At 38.7% G+C, this 20853-nt stretch overlaps 1 protein-coding gene across 5 annotated transcripts in view; it reads right to left on the reverse strand.

The window, feature by feature from the left end:
* The window catches only part of LOC146500977 (collagen alpha-3(VI) chain-like), a 27072-nt gene continuing 6219 nt past the window's right edge, over window positions 1-20853 (reverse strand). Inside the window, exons 8-46 of one of the 5 annotated variants that reach the window (XM_085135142.1) lie at window positions 19458-20069; window positions 18641-19261; window positions 17880-18476; window positions 17134-17745; window positions 16675-17009; window positions 15953-16031; window positions 15709-15854; window positions 15532-15624; window positions 15389-15442; window positions 15184-15255; window positions 15052-15078; window positions 14923-14967; window positions 14760-14813; window positions 14618-14680; window positions 14277-14342; window positions 14042-14095; window positions 13911-13946; window positions 13765-13827; window positions 13437-13499; window positions 13292-13354; window positions 12929-12991; window positions 12711-12761; window positions 12511-12546; window positions 12325-12387; window positions 11954-12016; window positions 11421-11453; window positions 11261-11297; window positions 11128-11139; window positions 10518-11011; window positions 10324-10426; window positions 9418-10119; window positions 9170-9272; window positions 9017-9072; window positions 8461-8721; window positions 7483-7557; window positions 6332-6517; window positions 2681-2740; window positions 1724-1909; window positions 1-811 (exon numbers count right to left, since the gene is read on the reverse strand). In XM_085135142.1, coding sequence (XP_084991268.1) covers window positions 765-811; window positions 1724-1909; window positions 2681-2740; window positions 6332-6517; window positions 7483-7557; window positions 8461-8721; window positions 9017-9072; window positions 9170-9272; window positions 9418-10119; window positions 10324-10426; window positions 10518-11011; window positions 11128-11139; window positions 11261-11297; window positions 11421-11453; window positions 11954-12016; window positions 12325-12387; window positions 12511-12546; window positions 12711-12761; window positions 12929-12991; window positions 13292-13354; window positions 13437-13499; window positions 13765-13827; window positions 13911-13946; window positions 14042-14095; window positions 14277-14342; window positions 14618-14680; window positions 14760-14813; window positions 14923-14967; window positions 15052-15078; window positions 15184-15255; window positions 15389-15442; window positions 15532-15624; window positions 15709-15854; window positions 15953-16031; window positions 16675-17009; window positions 17134-17745; window positions 17880-18476; window positions 18641-19261; window positions 19458-20069 — 6386 coding nt within the window. In that variant the 3' untranslated portion in view covers window positions 1-764. Of the gene's footprint in view, window positions 812-1723; window positions 1910-2680; window positions 2741-6319; window positions 6518-7482; window positions 7558-8460; window positions 8722-9016; window positions 9073-9169; window positions 9273-9417; window positions 10120-10323; window positions 10427-10517; window positions 11012-11127; window positions 11140-11260; window positions 11298-11420; window positions 11454-11953; window positions 12017-12324; window positions 12388-12510; window positions 12547-12706; window positions 12762-12928; window positions 12992-13291; window positions 13355-13436; window positions 13500-13764; window positions 13828-13910; window positions 13947-14041; window positions 14096-14276; window positions 14343-14617; window positions 14681-14759; window positions 14814-14922; window positions 14968-15051; window positions 15079-15183; window positions 15256-15388; window positions 15443-15531; window positions 15625-15708; window positions 15855-15952; window positions 16032-16674; window positions 17010-17133; window positions 17746-17879; window positions 18477-18640; window positions 19262-19457; window positions 20070-20853 lie in introns of all 5 variants that reach the window. The other 4 variants (XM_085135141.1, XM_085135139.1, XM_085135140.1 and 1 more) reach the window with 4 other exon arrangements.

Consider the following 20853-nt stretch of genomic DNA (forward strand, 5'->3'; position numbering starts at 1 on the left):
TTTATTAGAAAGTCTAATTCATTTTTATTTCACCCTTTCCCACATGGAACATAACTTTCTGCAAATCCAAAATGAAATGAAAAATAAAAACAGCTTGAAAAGTACATTCTGTTTCTCAATAGCTGGAAATCTTGTGTTTGAGGCAACGGATCCAGAAGTGCACTAAACATTACATTAATGTTGGCATCCCAGCAGTTGGTCGCTGTCTTTACATACACACACGCTGCCACACTAGACTCGTGTAAACATTGCTGTGGATTTGGTGACAGTGAAATAGTGAAATAATCCACAGGGATGAAGTGAGTGTAAAAAAAAAAACAATGCTGCTATGTGAATCTGGAATGTAAAAAGAAGACTTAACCACAATATAAAAAAAGATTACTGCTTTAAAATCCTTCATGTACTGAGTCATTGCTAATCTCTGTCCAAGATATTCATACATGTTTCTTGTTTAATCATAAAACTGCATTTTAAAAAATATGAAAACTGTGATCGTTCAATAGAACTTGATTTTACAAAACCAAATCCACTTAATAACTCTTGTAAAACAAACATATCATGTAGCACCAGTAGGTTAAAACAAATCATGCAGCAAATTGTGTTGCTTCCTTCTTGTTGTGAAAAAGACTACTTCAAGAGTTGGGGGATAAAGTCCATGTTTGTGGAATCCAGTGCAGCCACCATTACTTTATGGCCATTTTGGATGGTTCTCCTCAGAATCCCCTAAATGGAGGTAAGAGCTGGCCATGTCTGTCACTTTCGTCCTATGTTTTTATTGTAGCAATGACTCTTTGGTTCACTGGTTCTGGGGATGAAGGAAGAAGAAAACATGATTAAGTCCTTTGTATTTGACAAAATTCCATGTCTATTTCTATTAAATCTCTATGTTATCACTTGATTCTCAAGAGATTGTCTAGAGAAGTGTATGTGTTATGATAGTAGCAACTAAACGTCAATTTATTAACTCTATTTCTATGTAGATGCTTTACATTCAACCAAATATAGGCTAATTTGGTCATTATTAAAAGCATATTTAGATAAGGAAGGCAGGGGAGTTTGTGCTTAAGCCAGTTAAAAAAGGCTTGAAGATACAATTTTCTGCAACATGATAACAACCATTTTTCAGTGAAAAGTGTAATCAACTTGTACTCCTTCAGAATGATGGCTTATGACTTTTAAACCTATTTTATGGGATTGTGTTAGGCGTCTCCTTGCCCATGCAAACAGTGAAATGGTTCATAATATCAGTGAAATGGTTCATAATATTGTTTTCTGACCAGCGGCTGTGGACCAGTACTATTTGGTAAAAGAGTGAAACATAGCTCAATATCATTATAAGCTATAAAGCTTTATTTTGTTATAATCAGCCTGTTTTGTGCTGCATTTTAACTCCTTACTCCAAAGTTTTTTCTTGATCTGGGGTCAATTCCTTCCAAAAAGTTACAAAATTCATTTTGAGACACAGGAGAGAAAAATAAGGGCATATTTTCATTTCTGCTAGATTTGTCTTAAACATATCTGTGACATATACTTAAACAATAAGCCATCTGAAAGATTTATATATCTAAGATTATTCATCACATGATTTGATTTACTGGTGCTTAATGTCTTGTTACATTTACTGTGACATTTAGCGTAGAACAGCAAGCTGATTTCAACTTTTCCATTCATTAAATATGACCAGTCCCTACTGAGAGAAGACTACTACTAACAAGAGGAGTACCTGGTTTTCCACAAGCCTTCACACACTGCTCGTAAGTGTCGAAGCGATTCTGGTTTCCACCACAGCCACCATACCAGAAGCGCATGCAGCTCTTGTTGGCAGCATCGTAGTGCCACTTGAGAACAAATTTGGCACAAGTACCTTCTTCTTGTGGAAGCTGGCAAATGTCCACAGCTGTAAAAGCAGCTGGGAAGGAAATGAGAAAGAATAGTATTCCGTAAAAGGATGAAAACATGTGCAGCTAAAGGTTATGCGATATGTGCTAAATTACACTTTAAATATGAGATTTGGTGACTGATGTGATCAGCAGTTTTCCATAGTCATGAGATATGTGGACATATATGTAGACAAAGGTTTATAGTACATTTCCTAGCTGTGAGTATGTGATGGCAGTTTACTCCAAAGCTGATAAGTTACTGATGACTTAACCTTGTTATGTAATAAGCCTTCTGCTAAAAAAAGTAATGAATCCTTGAATATAGCTTTGTTTCCATTTATTTTCTCCATGTGACTTGGCCCCATTCAGAAAAAGCATAACCTTGGCTTGGCTTTTTACTTGCTCCATCAGCCATGTTTAGAGAATGTGAAGGGCAGTAGAGCATGCAGATGCCCCTGAAGACATAGTATTAATTGTACTGCAAAGTGAGCACAGCGTACAGCAGTGTGGAAAATATACGTAACACTGATATTACTTCCAAAGCCAGTGGCTGTTATGTATATGTATCAATGATGGTCTAAAAAGGTTTGATATGGATTTGCTTGCTTAAAACTAGACCAAAGGGAAAGTTTATTTTCTTCTGATTAATATTTGCATACCACGCACATGCATTTACATCAATTTCAGCTAATCAATAAAGTGGGTTGGCAAGGAAAGCATGTGTAACATAATAGTTTGGGAAAGAAGTAATCATGATATTCAGGTCTTAATATTGCCAGTGAGTGTATATTGGAGCTTACCAGGATCTGGGAGGACCTCCACCTGTTCAACTTGCTTCACCATTGGCTGAGGCTCTCCGACTGTGAACATACAAAAATATTACCGTGGTTTCACCTTAAAGAGGCAGATGTTGTTATAAAATACACAAATAAATACCACAACATTTTTCATTGGCTGTTTCATAAGCTCCCACCCCTACTACCTGGTTTGGATGCTATTAGGCTGTCTCAAAGTGAGCAGACTCCTGAAAAACTGGCTTTAGACTAGAAATAATTATTTCTGGTGTCTATGACTAGTGCCTCGTTTTTAACAAGGTTTTGATTTTAAAATACTCTCTAGCAGCTTAAACTGTATTAAAGGGTGCATTTTTTAGGAATGACAGATGGTTGCAACTAGGCTAGGTTGGGATCTGCTAGACTTCAAACAATGGCCCATTCATGAAGTAGCTGTATGATAAGCCTTTCTATGAACTTTTGCGAGATTTTGCAAAAGTTCATCTTCATTTTTTTTCTCCCATGTGCTTGAGGGGCTCCGTAATATATGTCAAAAATGACTGGAGAGTCATTATTGTTATGGGTAACGATTTAAATTGTAAGTTTTGTATATCCAGTTGAGGCCCCTGTTGCATACGTTGCATTAACCAGGTGATGGCACACTCCCACTGAAATCCTGACAACGTCACTTACCCAGAGGTGGGTAGTAACGAGTTACATTTACTCCGTTACATTTACTTGAGTACGTTTTTGAAAAAAATTTACTTTTAAAGTACCTTTTTTGCACGATACGTTTTACTTTTACTTGAGTACATTTGTGAAGAAGAAACGGTACATTTACTCCGCTACATTTGCAAAATTCGACTCATTACTTTTTAAAAAATAATTAGTTCAACACATTAGATAACTACACGATGCACACACGATTAAGGCAAAACTCGGGCCGATCCCCAAAACGGTTGCACGACTGAAAAATCGTCTCAAAATGGGCCAAAAATCGCACAGTGTATGGCCAGCTTTTGGAGGCTAGCTCCAAACAAACATCCGCAGCTTGGCAGTGTATACAGCACGATAATGACCAGACCTAATTCTTTTGAAAACCATACATCTTTCCACAGGTCTCCACTTCATCAGATATCACCTAGACACAGAGCTGGATGAATATTTTGGATGAATACAAAATATGAGTAACTGTATTCCGTTACAGTTACCGTTTAAAAAGGTGGCATTTACAATACAGTTACTTTGTTGAAATAAATGGATTACACGGTGGTACTTCCCTGTTTCATATTGTGGCGGGTCAGGCCTGTTTGGGTTTTGTTTGACAGCTATGTTCTGTTGTTCCAGGCGGCAGCGTTACGGTTGCCATGGTTACAGGGTGACGCTCTCTCTCTGCGTGTTTCCTGGGTGAGAGAGGCCTTTTTGTTGTTGTTGTGCTAAGCTAATAGGCAGAATGCTACCGGTATAGCTCTAAAGAATGTAGCATCATAGGCAGCGTAGTCCGTGCTGCAGGGAGCAGTGTTGCCAACTTAGCGACTTTGTCGCTATATTTAGCGAGTTTTCAGACCCCCTAGCGACTTTTTTTCTAGAAAAAGTCGCTAAAAAAAAAGTCGTGAAAGCGCATATCGCTTTTACTCTCAACAAGCAGCGGGTGCTGTAACACAGTCAGTTCTTCTTTTACTCTTATGCTGTTTTGTGGATCAGGTTTAAAACTACTTATAAACACACACACACACAAAGTAACTCCACCAGAGTGCCTATTTCGGGTCACTTTTGCCGGTCCAAGCCCGGGTAAAGGAGCAGGGTTGGAATTGTGACATTACAAAAAACAATAATTGCTAAAAGAAATTTAATTTGTAGTTCTAAATAAACTCTAAATGCATTTAGGATGTTTTTTGCCCACTTTATGTCTCGTCCACGATGTTATTTCTCTCTCCAGCAGCGTAGGTTACAATTACATTAGCATGACCAATTATGCAAATTAGGTGATGACGTCATTTAGCGACTTCTAGCGACTTTTAGGACAACCAATAACGATTTTCCTTACTGAGGAGTTGGCAACACTGGCAGGGAGAATGGACTGCCATACACGTTATGTGTCTGTGAGCGAGGGAGGGAGAAAAAGGAAAAGTACGAGCTGTCATCGAGAAAAAACGGGAGCTGGAAGCATGTAAATATAATAATAACCACTGCAGCCAAGAAGAGTGCCTGACAGCCCAGTTGTAAGTACGCTATTAAGACTCAACTGTACACCGTGTTCGTGTTTTCCTCCAAAAACAATAAGTTCAGTTGGAGCAGTCTTTCAACGCCTCTCTGTCTCTCGCTAGCAAAGTTGACCCAGACAACAAAGTAAAGCTAGTTTTCGGCTACGAGCCCGACACGAACCCGCCGACCTCTGGCCGTATTAGCCAGAGGTCCCTTTACTACGGTTCGGAGCCGCAGACCTTCAGTAACAGTAATAAATCACAGCAATAGTACATTCATGTAGTTGTAAACAGCATGATAATATATTAACCTCTTAAGCCCCAACGCCCCCTGATACGGGGGCAAAAAGCAGGAGATCAGGTAGGCTTGGGGCTTAAGAGGTTAAGTAATCCAAAGTATTCAGAATACGTTACTCTCATTGAGTAACGTAACGGAATACGTTACAGAATACATTTTGGGGCATGTATTCTGTAATGGAATACATTTTAAAAGTAACCTTCCCAACACTGGTTACAGCTTCACAGAAAGAACCTTGTGAGCAAACTGCTGCTGAAGCTTAACCATCACCTCACTGAGTGAAGAAATGGCACATTTTTGCTAAATATGCAGAAATAGATGCACACCCATACAATTTATGGTAAACTGAGCTGCCTTGTATGTACATATGTTGAAGATGCCTCGTTCTAATGTTTTCTCTGAGGCTGCTGTGCCATTTGGAGCAAAAATGAATCTAAAGTTTACAGCATATCTTGTCACTGGAAATTGTTTGCACTGTTTATATATTTATATTATTTACTGTAGGTATTGGTGAAAAAAGCTTTATGTTGTGAAAAACTGAAATCTGGAAATTAGAGTTGTTGTGCCTTATTTTGTTGATGTTTTTACATATATTCCTTTTGAAAATACTAAAATTTGTATATTTATTTATTTTTGTTTGTCTGATAGCATTTATTTATAAAATAAATCGGACATTTTAAACAGTTACTCGCTACCTGAGTAGTCTTTTCGCCAAGTACTTTTTTACTCTTACTTGAGTAACTTTTTTGACGACTACTTTTCACTTTTACTTGAGTAATAATATTTTAAAGCAGCGGTCCCCAACCCCCGGGCCTCGGACCGGTACCGGTCCGTGACTTGTTTGGTACCGGGCGGCGAGAGTTGAGGCTCAGGTGTGAAATGTATGGTTTTCAGGGTTTTTATCGGTTTTCAGCGTTATTTTGTTATCGTTTTTATCGTTAACTCGGTTTTCCTGGGTCTTTTCACATGTGTTATGAATAAATCTTCTTTTTTTCGGTACCGGTACTAGTTTTATTTTGTTGTATTTATCCGCGACACCTTAAAGGCCGGTCCGTGAAAATATTGTCGGGCATAAACCGGTCCGTGGCGCAAAAAAGGTTGGAGACCGCTGTTTTAAAGTAATGCGACTCTTACTTGAGTACAATTTTTGGATACTCGACCCACCTCTGCACTTACCTGACCTCACGCAGTTTTTCAGGCAGAGGGCCTCACTGTCGAACCTATTTCCATTCCCTCCACAACCTCCATACCAGAATTGTACACAGAACCCGTTCTTTCTGTCAAAGAACCACTTAGCCTCATAGTCTTTGCAGGGCATTCCAGGGTCATAGTCAAGCGAGCATGGGCCTGCCAATTCATTAACTAGAACATGCAGAACAAAAAACAAACAAACAAACAAACAAATAGCTGTGATATAGCAGGGATGGAGGACAAATAGAGAAAGAGGATGCGTTTGTGTGAGGATTAGATGAACAAATACAGCATACAACAAACTGTAAGCTTTGAAAGTAGCAAGTAAACAAATGTATTAGAAGTTCAGATGTATTTGAAAGGGGTTTTAAATTAGTTTTTGTGCCTGCAGAGGAAAAGAAATGGCATTCAGCATGAGACTATATCCACTACATGGGAGTTTGGATAATTGCAATATATTAGAAGAGGTTTTGCTTATTAAAAAAATAAAAAAGTTGTGATTAGAATGAAAGAGGATTATTTTTAGGTTTTCATGGATGGATCTGACAAGTTAGTTGTAACTAAATTCATTAAATGTTAGTTACTTTTGTGTTTTTATGCCTTAGTTGTGCTCTAAATTCTATGCCTTTCACAAGGACCAACAGCTGTAAGGTTTCTTTTCCTTTGGTATTTTCTGATGAAACAAACTTCTTCATAGAGCCACACATTTTACCCACAAGTGCCTTGTTTGTCACAATACATAAGGGAAAAGATTAGATTAACAAACCGAGATACCAGGGCTTAAACTGCCATTTTTGTAAGGTTTTGTAAACAACTTGCGGTGTATCTTTGCACATACTAGTGACTTGATAATAAAATATTAGTGCAGTAGTCCCATTTGATATTGCTGCATTACAGAAGCCCACGATCTTTGACTTGAACCTACAGGTTTTATTTACATAACTAATATAATACCTTGGAAACCCAGCAAAACACAACTCTATGGGGGCTATTTCTAAGATATATTACTGGACCATTTTGATTACAGGTCCAATATACTGGTATTCCAATATATGGCTGCTAATTATATAGGAAATGTTATAAAAGCAAAGAAGTTTCAAAGTAATATACAGACACAAGCATGCAAAGTTACTCACCAGTTTCTGGTTTGTCCAGGGGTGTGGTATTTGGAGTACTTGTGTTTTGGCTGGCAAGCTTATGCTCAGCTGCTTCTGTGAAATAATAAATAATGTATTTGTCAATACAACTTTAAAAATAGAAAGCATGCAATAAATTAATTTATTTAGCTAGGAAACGGCAATTCTTAGGGTGTGTCTGCGGATAGAGGTGGTCCTTAAAACCAAAGAAGCTAAAACAAGCTAGTTTATTTTATTTTGCCGTTTTGGGGAACTATTTAATTTGAATTTGTATTAACTTTGAGTGTGAAGTTGCAAAACATACTATATGCCATTAAATAGGGTGGGGACAGCTGTGAAATCAAGACCAGTGTTACATGGTGTTAATACAAATGTTAATACCAATGTCCATACATATTACAGTTTCCTCCTCCTGTACTGCAGTACCTATGTGGGGTAATCTGTATTCAAAGTATGGTAATCTGGTAGAGGTTGTATTCTATTCCATTTGGGGTAATTTATTTCAAGTCAAATCACACCAGTTGCCTCAGGGCACTTTACATTGCAAGGTAAAAATCCTACAGTGGTTTAAAAAAAACAAAACAAAAAACACCAACATCAAACAACTCTTTATGAGCAAGTACCTTTCAGCAAGAGATGGTATACATCAGAATGCAGACACGTTTGTTTTGTTTATGATCTAATCACCATTAAGTTATCAGGCCTGTGGTAATTTAATAAAAAAAACCTCTAATATACTGAGAATTATACATCCCTAAAATTTATTAGGATACACAACCTGTAATGTATAGTTACATCTGTAACAACTTGAAGCTAGCTCTTTTTAAGTGGTCTCCATAAGAGCTTTTGAAGACTTCTACATTTGTGCTTGTGTACTTCTGTACCCCAATGGCATGTTTACAGATGAATATGCAACACATGCAAAATATGTGTTTCTGAAAATTTCTGAAAAAGCTAAAGCTGTCTTTATAAACTCACTTGTAGTAACGACGCCTTTGAGAGTAGAGACAATTTGGCCCTCGGCCGTGTAAGCTGTGACTGCAGCCTGATACATTTGAGCACTTTCCAAGTTGTCCACAGCAAGCTCTGTACCCGACACATTGGTCTTCAGCACCAGTGCATGGTCATGGAGCCTCACCACAACAACCTCAAAGTAAACAAAGAGCTTTGCATCTGGCCTGCTCCAACGCAATTTCAAGCTGCTGGAGGTGACATTAGAGACGTGCAGCTCCTCTGCATCTGTGTGTAAGAAAATAACAGAAAAAGAGTATGTTGTAGTTGTGGTGGATGATGTCAACGTAACAAATGTTATTTTGCTGCATGGCCAAGAAGCATACATTTATAAGTAATCTTTACTTTGTGAAGCATGATAAAAGTAATATTCTAAAACAAGTGTAAAAATATTATTGAATTATGGGCAGGCAATTTTAGCAGTTAGCGACAGTGTGTATGACTTACAGTGACCAAAGCTGTCAGTACTTCTAGCCGAAAATGCAAAAGTAGTAAAGAAAAATTTGTTCAACAACAGTCTTACCCTTGTGCTTTCTTTCATGAACTGCTTGATGATTTTCATGATGCTTCTGGTGTTTCCTACAAATGTGGCAATGTTAAGGAAAAAAAATTGTAAAGAAAACCACCAATGATTCCAGCATTAATAAAACAGCATTACAAAAATTACAAAACTTACTCCACTTCCTGTGATGGTGTGAAGGGGTTTTTTAGTGGCTGGTCATTCTGAAACCACTTGCAGTTTTTGGAGACTTCAGGGGACATGTAGAAAGCATTTTCAACTGAAAAGCAATGCAACATAGAACACAACTAGTTCAGGATTTGTTAGACTGATGTAACAAATAGAATCTATTCTAAAATATTAAAAAAGAAAAGCAAAAGGTATTGAAAATTTATCATGCCCATCAAAATATATCTTGAACTTACTACTGATATACTTGGGCAGTAGCTGGCCAAAGGTCTGGATGTGTCTGTCATAAAAGTCTGAGCTACTCTTCAGCTGCTTGAAGAAGACATCTGAAGGCTCGCTGGCCATGTTTGACAAGACACTTGCATCCTTAGCACTCAATGTTTCACCTACACCAAAGATGACGAGGAAGTAGCCCCTGCACTTGACCTCAGTGGCAATGCGTATCAGCTGCTCCTGGTCTTGTTCCACACTTCCTGTCACAAACAGTATGAGTACCTTTTTGTCACGTTGTACAGGTGCCTTCTCAAACACTCGATCCACCGTCCTTTCAATTGCCTCTGCGAGTGCCCGGCCACCTTCCAGCTGGGGTGTTTTCTCTACCAGGAATTTGATAATATCTTGTGCTGAAGTGTGTTCAGTCAAGCCAATGTCAACATGAAGGGGGGACCCAGATTTGTTATTCAGGAACTCGTAAGGTGCTTGCTGAATTACAGACACTCTGGCGTGGTTAACAGATGATGTGGGATTTGAAGACACATGAAGATGCTCTACCATGTAAGCTATATAGTGTTTAATCTCGGCAAAGACAGTTGGGTAGGTAGACTCAGAGCTGTCCATGACAAAAGCAATGTCAATGTCGACATCTGAGGTGAAAGATCTCCTATCTCGGCCAGCCGTTGGGGGAATATAGTCACAGATTTGGTCCGGAGAGCAGAAATCTTAAAAAAGAAGAAATTAAATTATGCATTTTCTTTCCTTTACATGGGCTGAGACAATCTGTATTCAACAGTTTTTTATCTAGTCTCTTTTTATACAATGATTGGAAAAAATGGCTCTATTCTTAGATAAAAGTACATCAAAATCTGACAAAATAAAAGTGAGAAGCTGTTTCATAAATACTAATCCACCCAAACAGGTCTTACCCAGGCAGACATGGCAGTTCATAACCTTCTGGATGACTGAATTGTACTGTGGACTATTAGCGTTGGGAAGGACAATGACCTGGGCCAGTGCTGTGTTGTTGGCCTGGTATACAAGGAGAGGAAAGTTATAAGTTGAATACAAACTGATGGCCTATAAGATTAAAATTTTCTTTGGCTGTATGTTGTTATGTTACCTGCACCGCTCTGGAGAGTGCTCTGTCCTCCTGTCTGACCAGCAGCAAAGTGGCAATTCCAGCGTTGTGAAGGCGGAGGGCTGCACTAGTAATTGCTTGTGACCGACCAACTTGATCACCTACAAAGAAGATGGCCACCTTCCTTATGAGGAAGCCACTGCGTATCCTCTTGAAAGTGTTCTGGGCTACAAAGTTCATGGCTGTTTCCAAGCTGCGGGACTTTCTTGTCTGTGGGAGCTGAAGTCCTTCAATGCGTTCCTCCAGGGCACGTTTCTTCATGGCATCAGCAAACCGGACCTCAGTGGTGACATCACTGTGATACAGGGTCAAAGCAACACGAGCTCCTCTTGGACAGTTACTTTCAGTGATTGTAATTTTTTTGACTATGTTTAGGATTGTGTCACGCATGTTGTTGAAGACTGGACGGGCAAGGCCTTGTGAGATGTCGAGGGCAAAAGCCAGCTCAGTGGGGTAGAGTGGGCATTCCTGCTTACCTAATGATGTCAACATAAAGGATTTTTGTTCTCACTGTGGTTGTGGATACCGTACATACACAAAAAGTCTAAGTCTAAGAAATTATTATTTCATTAGCAAATCATTTTGCACTTACCAAAGCAGCAAGCTGGTAAAGAAAATTGCACAGAATATGGTAAGATGTTTCATGAAGCACACAGTGCATAGGCATCAATAGTTCACAAAAATATATAAAATCACATTGCTGAAAATGACTAAATTATACTTACGACAATTGTCTCTGATCTTTCTGACAAGGTCACATTGCTGAGGGAACAAAGAAACCACAGAAACATTTATTTTAAAAAAGGCTGTGATGTGTAGAACTGAGTAAAGTTATGAGAATTATGCTCTGTTCAATGCAGTTCACACAAATATCTGATCAAATACCACAGCTCCTTGTCCTCTTTGTCCTTTGATACCCTGTTAGAGAGAAAACAGGGTATCAGCAACTAAATAAACATCCAGCCTACCTGGTGAGAGTTACAGCCGATATAATTTGATTCAGTTTTATTTATATAGCGCCATATCACAACAACAGTTGCCTCAAGGTGCTTTATATTGTAATGTAAAAACCCTACAACAATACAAATAAATCAGAGAAAACCCCAACAATCACATGACCCCCTATGAGCAAGAGCTTTGGCGACAGTGGGAAGAAAATTCCCTTGTAACAGTAAGAAACCTCCGAGAGAACCAGGCTCAGGAAGGGGGCAGTCATCTGCCGCAACCAGTTGGGGGGATAAGGTGAAGAGCTTACATTAATAGGTTATAAAATAATATAAAGATATTGGCCATAACTGTGTATTTAAACACCTGTATCTAGGCAATGTTATAAATGAACTTGAAATAAACTTGTTGATGACATAATGTCATGCAAATTAAATTCACGCAAGTTGTAAAAAAGATTTTTAGATGCTTACATATGGCCCAGGATATCCAACTTCTCCTTTTTGTCCCTGTGTACCAATATCCCCAGAGACTCCCTGGAAATAGTTAACAGTTTGGGTAAAGAAAGAAATTCACATTTAAAGCAGTTCAGATGTCCGTACTTTAAAACAGACCACGAGTCTCTGTACTTCGCTATCTTCAAACATTAAAAAAAATGTGCATGCAAGTCATTTGCTGCCAAGAATGCATGATATATATTTAAACCAAAACTTCAGAACCTGTCCTCTACTTCACAACAGCAAACACATCTGCTCAGCTGAGATCTGGAACAAAGCTGGGGCATCTGATGAAACTGTAGCAGACGTGTATATTAACCTTATTTAAATGTGGACTTAAAACTTACCCTCTGTCCACGATTTCCTCTGGATCCAGGTCCACCCGAGGTGCCAGGGTCTCCAGCTGCTCCCTGAAATGATGGATAAAAAGAGGATTGGAAATTGGAAATGACAAGTATCTAATAATAAGCTTACTCATCTGAGGAAAACACAACAGTTTGTTTTAAAGGTTCACTGCTAGTGTTCTGCATTACCTTAGGACCTGGGAATCCTGGGAATCCTTCATCTCCCTGTAAAGAAGAATCACATATGCATTAAGTACTCTTTGTATAAAACTGCAAAAATAATTTTATTTTGGATGCATCAGAGCCATCACCCTATATACAGCTCTATTCAACATTACAGAAGGGGTTGTTATCTTTAATTAGGCATGTTCAGTTCACAAATCACTTGCCTTTCTTCCTTTAGGCCCTTGAACACCAAAACCATCTCTACCATCTTCACCCTGTAAAAGAAAAACATATTTTAATTCAAAATACTGGGGTAGCAGAGGGAAAACAATAGCAACGCTATCATCTTCCCTCCCCCCCAATTAAAAAATAATTTCTTGCTCAATATTCAGAAAATTTACATTCAGTAACATTGCAATAAAATAAGATGGTTTGCTCTTACAGGCTCTCCAATGGGGCCAGTTGGTCCAACATCACCTTTAGGTCCTGGTTCTCCTGGCTCTCCCTACAAAGATATGAAGATAATCAAATACCTTTAGATGTAAGGTAAATGTCAAAGTGATGAATAAAGTGCGACTATATATCTTTAATATGATCGGTTTTCTATAGATTTAATTAATAACATGTGCTTGTTTTGCAAGGAGATCCTTAATGTTTTCTTACAGTGCTTTCTGGTTCACTCAAATAGACTCCACATGTATGTCCAGTAATGTGATAGAGCTTGGCTTAAGCCAGTGTGTTTATGATTAAATCAAACCTGTTATGAAAGAACATGAGCCACTCCTAATTTAGTTCCATTCAGTACCTTGCGACCAAGAGGTCCTCTTCTACCTTTTTCTCCACTAGGACCTGGGGTACCTCCAGGACCCTAGACAAGAAGAAATTAGAACATTAAAATTAGATTTTGAATGCAATCAACATAGAAAATCTGACCTATTGTATTCACTCACTCTAGGTCCAGGATTTCCATCTTCTCCTCTTGATCCTGGTGCACCATTTGGTCCAGACGGACCCTTGGAAAAAGACAAATCCGCCATCAGTGATGCACCACTTACTTGCATATTAGAGCTGCAGTACCAATTCATCAGACAGACAGACAGACAGACAGACAGACAGACAGACAGACAGACAGACAGACAGATAGATAGATAGATAGATAGATAGATAGATAGATAGATAGATAGATAGATAGATAGATAGATAGATAGATAGATAGATAGATAGATAGATAGATAGATAGATATGCACCAAAATAGGGTGAGAAGATGACAAACTTACCCTTGGTCCATCAATACCAGACTCTCCCTGCACACCAGGCGCTCCAGGGCCTCCAACATTTCCCTTTAATGATAATGCAGAAAGATGTTACTGTCATTACGAGGGCAGGTATTAAACTCTATTTTAACAATGAAAAAGGCACTTACAGCTGGTCCAAGTGAACCTCTTCTACCATTGGGTCCCTAATGAGGAATGAGTTAATTAAAAAGAAAAAAAACACTTAATTAACATAAACTTTGGCAAGTAACTGATCAGAAAAGACAGTGAAAGTGTTTACCCTTCTTCCAGGTTCACCAGGGCCTCCCCTCCTTCCATCCTGACCAGGCTCTCCCTGTCATACAGGACAAACATCCCAGTGAATTAAATTCATGCTGAGAGATATCCAAAAAAAATAATAAAACAACAAAACAAACGAACAATATACAAGCGATATTAAGCCTCAAAAATTAAATCGAGTACAGAGATGCAGGATTTATTTCAGCAGCACTATAATTAGCTCAGGGGGGTATTACCGCTGGTCCAGCATCTCCAGGGTCTCCTTTGGGTCCTGCCTGGTTGTTATCTTGTCCAGTTGTTCCCTATTAAACAGAAATCACTCTTTCAGTCGCTGCTACATCCAAACACCAATAAATACAAATTTGTCTTCAAAAAAACAAAACAAAATAACCATATTTAAACATTGCCTTAATCACAAGATCTGTATTCATTAGAAAGTAAGTATGTGCAGCTTCACATGAAGCATTAGTAACACTCTTCTTACACATTCCTTTCTCACATACTATGTATGCATGCAAAATAAAAGTGATGCACATAAAATCAGTCAAAAACTATGCCATAATAATCAGCTTCTTACAGGGTTTCCTCTGATTCCCTGTTGTCCTATGTCTCCTGTTTGTCCTTTGGCACCTTTGGGACCCTAAAAAACAAAAGAATTTCTCAGCATTAACCATATTCAGTATTAAGAAAAAAAACCCCAGATGCATCTAGTCACTCACTCTTCTGCCAGGGTTTCCTCTTTCTCCAGGGGGCCCAGCCACGCCACTTTTGCCCTAAAACCAAATCAAAGAAAGCTTTAAAGCTGATAATTTTATATGATTTTGTATGATTAATTGTTAATCTATGGAACACATAGCATAAAAGACAAAATAAATGACTCACCTCTTCTCCATTGATGCCATCAAGACCAAGTTCTCCAGCTTCACCCTGAAATAAGGGGGCAGTAGGTTAGCCTTATTTTTGTCAGAATGTAAGAAAGAAAGAAAGAAAGACAGAAAGAAAGAAACATACCTTTTCTCCTGAGTATCCACGAGACCCCTAAATAGAAATAAAGAGTGTTAGATTATTGTATTCATGAATAAAACAATATATAACAATTAAACCATACAACTTGAATGGTAGGGTTAATATTAAAGGGCTTACCTTGACACCTCTCTGGCCAGGACATCCTTGGAAACCCTGGGTTCCATTTACACCAGGAGAACCCCGTTCTCCCTGTATTAACAGAACATGACAACAAAATTCACTGACAAAATACCAAAGAACAGAATCTTAAGAAAGGACACAGAGAGGTGATAAATGAAGAAGATAATAGACCAACAACCATAAACAAAACATTCAAACTTACAGGTCCACCTTCATCTCCAGGATGTCCTTGACTTCCTGGCAATCCTGGACCACCCTGACAGACAAAAACAAAACATATATAGCTTTGTAATTAAAAACAAAATCTCCAAGTATAACTGAGGGGTATTTTTTAGGATAAGATACCTTAGATCCAGGCTGTCCAACTCCTCCTCTGTCTCCTCTGTTGCCAGTACATTTGCATGGCACTCCACAGATCTCTCTTTCTGCAATGTTGTCCTGTGCAGTAAAAGAAAGCATTTTCAGTTTATGGGTGTCATAAATGAAAGGCATAGTTTTTATTTATTAATCATCAGTACCCACCAGTTCTTCCAGAAGCTCATAGTCCAAGTCCATGATATTCAGTCTTAAGGGTCTTGTGTACCTGAAGCCACGACCAAATTCTAATAGCGACGCCTCTTTAAATTTGGATACCCCCTCCAACCCAACCAGAATGAAACTGTTCACTCCTGTTTTCGAAATGCAACATATTTAAGTTCACTAATTACCTTTGCGATTTCAGGATAGATAATACCTGAGTGCACTTTATGTTTCATCATCTTTTTACCTGACAGCCGAAGCTCCTCAACTCGCCTTTTCATTTCATCATATGAAGCATCAATACCATCAGTCAGATGAATAACAACCTTCAGGGAAAAATAGCAAAAAATACAAGTTTTATACTTTCTTAATTTTCAAGTTTCCAATAGTCTTTTCACTGTATAAACTCTAAAGTTTAAACTCTACAGTTTGGCAAAAAGGTTTTTTAGCCTTGATCTTATTCCTTAATATTAAAAAAAATACAATTAATATACACTGGCAGTGACTAATTCAAGGACAAACCTAAACAACTGACCCCAACAATGAGGGGATCTGGCTGATTTCATGTGGAAATTTTTTACTTTAGCTCCACGAAAGATTCAAGGTCATGGCGTACTAAAGCTATCCTGATGGTATATAGTGTCCCAGGTAAAAACCAACAACCTAAAAAAAGCTTTTGGTTTGTTTGTGTTTTTTTGTTTTGTTTTGGGGTTGTTGTTTTTTTTTGCTTGTTTTGTTTTGCGTTTTTTTTTTTTAGTTTTGTCAGCAATATCTATAGGTCAAACTAACTCAGCTCAATAATTACACTAAGTTGTTAAGCCAATACATGTGACAATACATGACATTTTCAACATCAACTTGAGATATACATTATTTTAGCAGATATTGAAATATTCCTAGAATAGCCCTGACACCGATGCATGTAAACTGCTTGGGCCGTTTCTACTTTAGTATATTTGAGTAACTAACCTTGACAGTGTCATCCTGTCTGACTTTGAATCTGTTGGTGTAAGCTGATATGGTCTTGCCATTGAGATTAAAGGGGCCACGACTCCCCAAGGCTCTGAAAGCCTCAAATAACTCATTTGGATTTGTTGTGAAGTCCAGCTGGACCGGCTCAGAAGCAGAATCCATGGCCAGCATGCCCACTTGTACAGATGGAATCTGCCCACCGGAGCAGCTAATGGATGCCATTTTGGAAATCCTCTGCAAAATAGCCTCCATCTTGCTCTGGAGGTTGGTCTGAGAACTGAAAATATTCTGGGCGGACACATCAAATCCGACCAACACTTCTATATTGGAGGCTGTAAAACATAATATTATTTTACCTTAGACACTTTTGGTCACCCCAAATCATGTGACAACCTTTAATCATTTAATTTAATGTATCATCGACAAGCAAGAAACACATAATATTACTTCTCTTACTTTTAGCAAGTTCTTTCGCACCGACACACAGCTTCCCTTTTACTTCATCATCCAGAGTTTCCAGGATTTGTTCATTGAGCTCTGAGAGTTCCTGAACGGTACTTGCTCGAGCCACCATGGAAGGTTCACTTGCCAGGTTTTCCAACTCATTCTGAATGTTGCCCACTCCCACTGCAAAGACTCTCACACCTTTATTCTTCAAGCCAAGCACTGCTGATTTACTGTCATCAGCTGAGTTTCCTCCAGTGACAGTTATAAGAATTTGAGGAGTGCCCTCATCAGCCCTGCTGCCCCTTTGTTTAGAAAAGTAAGCATCTTGAATAGTGCGAAGGGCTGCACCGGTGTTCAGTCTGCGTCCACCTTTGTACTCTATTTGACCAAGAGCATTTAGGATCTCATCCCTGTTACTGTATGTGTTGAGGTAAAAGCCATCATTGACATCTTCAGCATAATGTGCCAAGCCAATCTGTAGGTTATCTCTCTCAGTGAAGAACAGATCAATTAAGTTGTTGATAAAAACCATGATTTCTTTGAAGTCCTCACGGCCCACATTAATGGAGCCATCCACCAAAAACACTATATCAGCCTTTTTAGATGGAGGCAGGCCTGGTGCTACAAGAAGGGAAATACAGATATGTTAAGATATGTTTATATTGAAAATATTTACCTTGGTTTTTAGTCCAAAACCACAACACGTCCTAATCATTCTAGGCCCTGTAAAATGAGTACATTTTAGTGTTACTTACTTGGAGTGTCATATCCTGTTGTAACATCAGGAGTAGTCTCTTTCAACCTGTTAATAAACTTGTCCTTTATTGTTGGCAGGTTTGAGAACTTAGAAACCTGAATGACATCAGCTGAGCTCTTGGAAATACTCATCAGTTGCCTTGTGTCAGCACGATCAGCACCAATACCAATACAGTTAACTCGGGAGGTCTTGAGCAAAGGTCCATAGAGGGAAACATCTTGGGGTGAACGTCCACCTGTGAGAACCACAAGATGCTGGGAGGCCTCAGTTGGTCGAGCACCAGCAAAAGAGCTTAACTCAAAGCGCAGAACATGATCAATGGCATCAGCCAGGTCTGACGATCGTCCACCCATCTGACGGAGTCTTCTGATAGCAGAGATAACAGCTGCCTTGTTGTTGTGTGAATTGAGTGAAAATTCAGTTTTAACTTTGTTTGCATACTGGACAAGAGCAACACGAATTTTATCGGGGTGTACATCAAGTTGTTCAACAATTTTGGTGATGAAGTCACGGATGTGAGCAATCCCTTCAGAATCTGTATTATCTGAGCCATCAATTAGGAAAATAATGTCCTTTTTCCCGAGATCTAGAATGACTGAAAAAAAAAAAAACACAACATAAGGAAAGAAATGCCTCCATAACAGTGAAGGTAAATTATAAAAAGCAAATGATGTAGACAATCAGTAACTGCCTTTAGCACTTTCAGTTGAACTTAATTGGAGTCTTAAATATACAGAATGATTACACACTATTTCTTACCTTGTGGGACACGAGTATAAATTTCAGTGATATCATCGGTGGATATTTTTTTGACTGAATCAATGAGCTGTTTTTCCACCTTTGAAAAATCTCTCAAGCTGTCAACTGTATACACAAGCTCTGGCTTCATGGAAATCTGTCTCAGTTCATCTTGGTCTGCATTTCTTGTACCAATGGCCAGAGGTGCTATCAGGCTTTTCTTGAGTTCACTGGCTGAGCTGGATACATCATCAGTAGATTTGCCAGCCGTAACTAGAATGAGGAATTGAGGCACACGTTCCTCAAGACGGCTTCCGCCTGATCTCTGGTAGACTCTTCTGGCGACAAACTCGAGAGCACGTCCTGTGTTTAGATTATTCCCACCTTTGTTTCGAAGTCTCGACACGGCCTGGAGCACTTCATTTTTTGTTGAGTGTGCATTCAGTGGAAATTCTATCTTTGGATCATCGCTGTACTGAACCACTGAAACTCGGACCTTGTCCAGTCCTACATCCAGCTTCTCCACAACTCTTCCTATCATATCACGGATGGAAGGGAATTCACTACGCACTGCTGTTGTGCCATCAATAAGAAATACAACATCCCTTTTTTCTCCTCCTGTGGGTACAGATGGTACTGGTGCTTGAAAGGAATAGAAGCAAAATAACACAGTCTGATTACTAATCCTGAATGGAGAGTTCCTAATAGTGTACACAGATAAATATATATAACATACAGTATGATTTGGGGTATGATTCTAGCTTTAATACAGTAGTAACACAGTAATAATATAAATGAGGACTGTGTTAACCTGTAGATTTTATTAAATTCAATTTACCTTCATAAGTTGGGAACTCTGGACGCAACCTGCTGATGTCATCATCTGACAGCTCAGTGAGTTTGTTGATTAATTCTTGTTGAACTGTGTACAGGCCAGGAAGGTCATCTATTACGTGGGCGTAATTGGAGATATATGACACCACCCTCAGCTCTGTGGGGTTCACATCCCTGGTCCCAATGCTGAATGGAAGAACTCTAGATTGTTTAAGAGAAGAAGCTGCACGACGGACATCATCTGTAGAAGGCCCACTAGACACAACAATAACAAATTGTGGAACACCATCCTGCTTTCTGCTACCCCGTGCTGCTGTCAGAATATCCTGATTGAGAAACTGTAAGGCCTGACCCAGGTTACGTTGTCTTCCACCTAGCTTCCTCAGTCCCTTGATGCCATTCAAAACACCTTCTTTGGTTGTATGTGTGTTTAAATACATATTAGCCTGAGCAGTGTCACCATACTGGACCACACCAACACGGATTTTATTTTCGCCCACATTGAGACTCTCGACGACCCTGCGGATAAACTCCTGGATGATTGGAAATTCCCTTCCAACGCCATCAGATCCATCAACGAGGAACACGACATCCTTCTTGGGGCCCTGTGATGCAGCTGGAAAAGACAGAAGTTGATATTAGGCTCAGTTTCATCAATGTATGACAATAAAATGGTCATATTGGTGGTAAATTGAGCCTACATCTTTTTTATCATGAAGATTCTGGTGCATATTCGAAGAAATAAGTTACTTTTTTTCCTGTTTTTGACAAAAAAGGACAGTGCAACACTAATTAATTACAATAGTCCAGCCTAGGAGTAATAAATTCAATAACTAGTTTGAGACTTGATGTTTTTATTTTTGTTTATTCATTTACTGCACAATTGCTGCAATAACTGTAATGTGCTGAATATGCACATTAAAGGATGTATCCTGGTCAAAAATGATTGGACAAGAACGTCTGATCTCTCTTGTGGCATCTATCACTATAAATGATAGATGCCACTATATAAATCACTGCACAAAAATGCCTGAGACATTGCCTGCATTTTAATGTAAATAGATATGTATATATTTATGTTGTTTGCAAAGATTTGTACATAGGTTTTTGAAATTAAATTTATATTTGCCTTTCAAGTTATGAAAATGATCTGTTAAACATGTTTGTGGGTATATTCACAGAGACAGAATGATCCTATTTAAGTTTAATTGTAGGACTTTATTGAACAGTCTCAAAGAAGTAAGAGCTCAGGGCTCTGACTAATTGTCAGCCTGGCTACAGTGGTGAAAAGAAAACTGGAGTTGACTTAGTTTTAAGGATCATTGGCTAACAGTAAGATATCCTGGTTATCCAGAGATCTCTACAGTATAGATAACTTTGTATAGATAGCAAAATGTTTT

This window comes from Neolamprologus multifasciatus, chromosome 16 (genome assembly GCF_963576455.1).
Source record: "Neolamprologus multifasciatus chromosome 16, fNeoMul1.2, whole genome shotgun sequence".
NCBI classification, from domain to species: Eukaryota; Metazoa; Chordata; class Actinopteri; order Cichliformes; family Cichlidae; genus Neolamprologus; species Neolamprologus multifasciatus.